This window comes from Nelumbo lutea, chromosome 8, assembly GCF_056320005.1.
Source record: "Nelumbo lutea isolate HS-2025 chromosome 8, American lotus-T2T, whole genome shotgun sequence".
Classification (NCBI taxonomy): Eukaryota; Viridiplantae; Streptophyta; class Magnoliopsida; order Proteales; family Nelumbonaceae; genus Nelumbo; species Nelumbo lutea.
Genome location: NC_142691.1, coordinates 29499088 through 29505339, shown reverse-complemented (window position 1 = coordinate 29505339; position 6252 = coordinate 29499088). Strand labels below are relative to the sequence as shown.

Genomic DNA, 6252 nt, shown 5'->3' with positions numbered 1-6252 from the left:
TTTTTGAAATTAATGTTTTTTAAAGTACCGAATCACTGGTTTAACTGCACAAGTTCACACCCTGGTCAAACCAGTTTGGATTAAATCTGCGTTCACATTTCCGGTTCACCGACTGGCCCATATTGTACGAATTAATTAATAAATAAATTTAATTATCAACTAGATTATCTAGATAATTTACCACAAAATATCAAATTATTAACATCTATAGTAGCAGTACTGAATAGCTCTAACAGAAAGAAAATCGTTATAATTTTTTTAAAGAAGAGTGACGTTTCACCAGCAAGATCCCATTTTGATGGAGACAGAAATTGCAGTACATTAAAGCAGAGTATTACTTGCTCCCACAACAAGAAACATGTATATCCCTTGCAATGTCGTTTCTGCAAGTATGGCTTGTGTGTTAGGTTTGGAGTTTTCTTTATTTGATAGGCCCAATATGGACCCTATCTAGGCTGTTTTAGTTTCAATTGTATATAACTAAAACATCAGAATACTACAGCCCGTGATCATCTCCGTCCTTTTAGTTAAATTATTTTTGGCTCAGGCCAATCCAAGCACAGCAGAATGCAGGAGGCCAACTCCATTAACTGATCAGCTAATGAAGCTCTCACCTATAAAATGGCAGAAATAAAGCCCAGCTTTACACACACAGAAGAAGCTTAGATATATAGAGCTTCTTCCTTTGTGCTTATTTTCCTTGTCACCCCAGAAATCTTTTCACCATGACTTTCTCTGTGATTAGATCAGCTAGAAGCATGGTCCGGCCATCTGGGCCGACTCCATCCAGCGTGCTCGATCTCTCGTTCATTGACGGAATGCCGGCCTTGAGGACCAAAGTTAGAGCTCTGCATGTGTTCAGGCATGGCCAGGAAGCTGCAAAGGTCATAAGTGAAGCCTTGTCTAAGGCACTGGTTCCATACTATCCCATGGCGGGGAGGCTAAAGGAATCAAGCCAAGGGGTGCTCCAGATTTCCTGCACTGGAGAAGGCATCTGGTTCGTCCAGGCATCTGCTAATTGTAGTCTTGAAACGGTTAATTATTTTGATAATGTTGGTATGACGCCAAACGATAAGCTCCTTCCAGATCAACCTTTTGAAGCTAATGGCATGGACCCTCTTGTGCAAATGCAGGTACCTTCTTAGAGTCGTCTATTATTATTATTATTATTATTATTATTATTATTATTATTATTATTATTACATATTAGGTGCATGTGGTGGATTCAAGCTCACTTGAGTTGAATATTTGAGTATTCTAGTTTGGTTCACCGAAAAATTATGAGACTCAAGCTCAAGCTTGAACTCGATAGACTTGAATTCGAATTTGGCCCAACTCAAAAACTTGTAAGTTTGAACTCGGTTCGGCTCAAACTCAACTATGAGCCAAACGTTTTATAAAAATAAAAAATTAAACATATAATTTTTTTATTTTATATATAAAAAATTAAAAATTATAAAAACTAATTGTTATTATTATTATGCATATAAAATTAAAAATTAATTTTTATTTATATATATATATATATATAAGCTCAATTAGACTCATAAATCTCACAATCTAAGTTTTATTGGACTCAAGTTCAACTTAAAACTCCTTTTAAACCAAGCTGAATTGTGATTTCCATGAAGCAAGATCGGATAACTTGTGAAAAAATCGATTTGTATTCACCCCTAGGTACACGTTAGGTCGGAAAGCTTGCAGTTCTTTAATCGACTACTGGGTTCAAGGGTGTCTAACAGCAAAGATATCTAGGTCACAATCGTTCTGGTTTAACCATTGATCAGATGGTTTTGGCCGGCCGGAAAAGTTATCTAAAAAATTGGGACCCAAAAATTTGATTGAGGCACCGATTATCGCTGGATCAACCACCAGTCCGACCCAAGGCTGACTACTCACACTGACCAGATCCGGCCGTTTTTTTGAAACCAAGAAGTAAAATCCACTAATAAATGCTCAAATGGCATGGGCAATAAGTATAGTCAGAAAGGAAAGACAGAAAACAAAAACTCATGTAAAACATTTAGTCGTCTACGGTCTACAAGTAATCATGAGCAGCGGGAGAGGACAGAGAGGGTCGATAACGTTTATTCAATAAATGTTTATTGACAGTGTCACAAAGGCGCCACTTTAACATTTTTTCTCTCATGCATGGAAAATGAAAGTCAATTTTGGTGTTTGCGCATGTCAGCCGTTTGTGAAGTTACTTTTCAAAGTTTTTACAAACAGTCAAGTGTATTTTACTGTTACGCTGATGTAAAGCCGTAGTACTTAGTTGTCATAAACGGTTGTAATTATTGCATTTCTCCATTAGAGATCTACTGTTATTTCTAAGAAAGAAGTTATGTAGATAAAGAATATGATGTTTTCAAAACAAATTATTCTTGAATTCTGTTTTCGTTTTCAAAGGGAAAAATAAATTGATTTTGTTTTAAAAAACAGCACAACAAAAACAAATTTTTAGTATACTAATTGTATGATTTATAGAACACGATGTTGAATAATCAGATGAAAACATGTTATGTTCTTGTTTTAATGAACAATCTATTTTCAAATAAGATGATTTTGATTTATTTTTGAAACCACAAACAACGAAAACAATTTGCATTGCAGGGCGCTCCCTTATTCTCCCATAAGCACTAAGATAGGCATCCTGTTATAGAATGTTACGTTATAGAGCACATTCCAATTGAGCATATCTATTTCTGGAAGCCTGCCTGGAACAGAACAATTATATATTGTATATAAATTAATAACATTGAAAATGAGTATTTTAATTGATCATTTCATATAAGAAGTAAATTGAAAGTTACTTGTATTTAAAGCAACGACAATTTTGTTATAAAGCATAGAACTTTATTATTATTCTTTTTTTCTGAATCCCAAAATAAAATTTTATTCATCAATCACACCACAGAATTCACAAGAGCAGGGATGGAAGATTACTGGGTCATGGGGCAATTATGCCTATTGGCATGTTGAGCTAGCCTGTGGGTGAGATCAAAGTTTTTCAAACCAATCGGGAGAATGAATCAGTCAGGGTTCGGTTCTTGGGTCGAATGGCTCGACTGTTTAAACCGAACGATCAGCCCATTCTGATAAAAAAAATAAATAAAATAAAAAAACGGACAAAATCATTAAACAGTTGAAACGGTTTAACTGCCCAGGTCAATGGTTTGTTGACCAAATCAACATTTTTTTTTTTTTGCAAATATCCGATTTTGAGAAAAATGGAATCAATCACCTGAACGGTTCCCAGGTCCTTGGCGTATCCATCCGTCCGGTCCGGTTTTGAAAAGCATGGGTGAGATGTATAAAGAAACTCATAAGAAGAGAAATATGACAAATGATTTTTACAACCCTGAATCATAGTATGGATACGCCAAGGAGGTTCAAGATCAACAGAGTACTAGAATAAACTCCTTTGCATTCACTTTCAACTTCAACTTAATCCATCACTCAAACTAACTTTAATATATACTATATAAATTATAAGTATATATCAACATATATGCTCAAATCTAATTAACTTGGATTATATCTAAGGAGTGGATTCAAGTATAAATAGATCAAATTTAGATAATCCTTAATGGGTTTGAAGTTAAATTCGAATTCCGACAATCAGATACTATTTACAGCCAAACCAGATGGATATCTCACTTAAAAATTTACACTGCTTCAGCCCAGTATTCTAGAGAGGGGGAGAGGGGTGGTGGCCGGCCAAGAATTTGCACCCTAAGCCCTAACCAAAAACCTTGCCTTTTGCTCTCCAGGTGACTGAGTTCACATGCAGCGGGTTTGTGATAGGATTCATCTTCTGCCACGCCATTTGCGACGGCCTAGGAATGGCACAATTCTTGAACGCAGTTGGTGAATTTGCGAGAGGCTTGCAGCAACCCAGCGTTGCACCAGTCTGGCTTAGAGAAATCATCCCAACTTCACCACGACTACTCAGCGCAGCCACCGGACCTACCCCTCGACGACCACCACCGCCCTCGTCGCCACCACTTACCATGCCGGATTACATGCTACAACATGCCACCATAGACATTTCTCCAGATGGGATCAACCAACTGAAGGGAGAGTTCCTAGAGCTGACGGGGCGGACCTGCTCCACGTTTGAGGTGGTAGCTGCCTGCCTGTGGAGCTGCCGAACACGAGCCATAGATTTCAAAAGGGGCACCCAAGTCAAGCTCGTCTACCTCGCCAATGGCCGTCACCTCTTCAATCCACCATTACCGAAAGGTTTTTATGGCAACTGTTTCTTCCCAATAAACGTGACAGTTTCCAGTGAGGCACTGTCGCAGGCATCCATTGCCGAGGTTATTCAGGTGATACAGGAGGCCAGGTCTAGAGAGCTCACTGAGTTCACCAAGTGGTTGGACGGAGATTCTGGGGATGCTGGTGCTGACTCATATGCTCCTTCTGTCATCTACTCAAGATTGGTTGTAACTGAGTGGGGCCGTTTGGGGTTGAATCAAGTCGACTATGGGTGGGGCCGTCCAGTTCATCTTGTCCCCATTGAAGGCTCTACCATAGCCCCTCTTGCAATCATAGGATACCCACCTACCCCAAAGAAGGGCATCCGTCTGATGACATGGAGCGTCAAAGGGGCCCACTTGCCATGCTTCCTTGAGCAGATGATGAACCTGGGATTAGATGGGAGTGGAGTGTCTCTGGGATTGTTTAGATCAGCTTCCTTGTAGGGTTTCTTTTCTTTTCTTTTCTTTAATTTTCATATTTGTATCAATTATCTTTGTATTTTCCGAGATACAAATCTATAAATTAACCTTGTATTTTCATATTATTAATTTCAAAATTAGGGCAACTTATAGACATATATATTTTGGAGGTAATGAGTAATGATACACCCCCACAACTGTTTTTATAAACTTTTAATTGGATTCCAGATTTCCAGCTAGCACTTTGTTCTCGCCATTAGAATTTCATCGGTTAATCTCAGGGAATATTCTGTTAAATATTTATAAAATCTCTAAATTGCTTTTATGCTATTTTGTGAGACCATTTTTCCCTTTTAATTTAATTTCTTAAATCTTACACGTTTTTATAACTTTCTTAATTTTAATTAAGCTCATCTTGAGAAAATGAGTGATTTATCAATGCTTTGATAACAATTTGTAATTTACAATGATTACTTTTATCATTTTTCTATTTGTTGTTGTCAATGCATATAATCTTGAATAATGTAGGGTTATAATTGGTAATTGGATCATTGGAATGGATCTAATTATTAAACCATTGGATCCAAATCTGATCCATCTTAATTATTGTGCACGCACACACTAGTAAATTTTTTATGATATTATAATGATAGTAAATAATATTTTTTGAAAATTTTCTGTAAGTTTTTTATATTTCTTTGTTTATTAAAATTATTCTTATTAGATGCATTTATTTTAGTTTAATATTCAAATGTTTTTTTTACAAAATTTCTGTATTTTCTTATATTTTTTGTTTTCATCTTTCTTTATTTTTGTTATTATTTAATTATGACATCAAGGATTGACACATTTGACCTAAAAGGTTTAATTGTTGGCTTGCAATCAGAGAGGAACATAACTCCATTGTTAGATGCTTTTTTATGCAAATGAGGCAATTGTTGGGTTGGTGTTAAATTTGTATTTTATTTCTATTATCAATAAAAAGCAATAATTCTTTATCACACTTATTTTTTGTTTAATATGGTTAATTAATATAAGATCCAATCAAAGAATGTGAATTAATTCCTTAAATATAAAACTTAATGAGAGGGAGTTGAATGAGGAGAAATGCAATAACTCAAATTATAATTTGTGCCATTACAATTAGAGAGGGGCCAAATTCAAGTATATGGGTATTTTAGTCAAGAATAGGATTCATTGAATATCGATAAAGAGAGTTAATACTTTAAATATAAACTTAATGAAAGGGATTTGAATGAAGAGAATAATGATCGTTCAAATTACATTTCTATCCTTACAATTAAAGAATGACAAATTTCAAAATTTGGGAGATTTTAGTCAAACAAAAGTTCCACTCTCATGTATATATACTAGTAAGTGTGTGCAAAAGCACGTGGTAATTATAAATGATGATAATGATACTATGATAGTAATAATATATCCAAAAATTTATATAAATATGCATTTTTATGTTTTGTTTTATGTTTTTTGCTTTTTATTATTAATCAAATGCATATTGCAAAATTTAAACTTGATTACATAAACATCTCATAAATGTTTGATAATCGGA

General features: G+C 35.2%; 1 protein-coding gene across 1 annotated transcript; it reads left to right on the top strand.

Annotated features, from left to right (window-relative positions):
• The first annotated feature begins 505 nt into the window (after window positions 1–505).
• LOC148843636 (acyl transferase 4-like) lies at window positions 506–4802 on the top strand. The gene is made up of 2 exons (XM_088956583.1): window positions 506–1133; window positions 3774–4802. Exons 1-2 carry the CDS (start codon window positions 726–728, stop codon window positions 4704–4706), a joined length of 1341 nt encoding a protein of 446 aa, XP_088812709.1. The 5' UTR covers window positions 506–725; the 3' UTR covers window positions 4707–4802.
• The last annotated feature ends 1450 nt before the right edge of the window (window positions 4803–6252 follow it).

Bases quoted from the DNA above. Each gene is read 5' to 3' on its own strand.
- LOC148843636 (XM_088956583.1), top strand. From the start codon at position 726: ATGACTTTCTCTGTGATTAGATCAGCTAGAAGCATGGTCCGGCCATCT. The intron at 1,134-3,773 runs GTACCTTCTTAG...TTTGCTCTCCAG, and splicing joins ACCCTCTTGTGCAAATGCAG to GTGACTGAGTTCACATGCAG.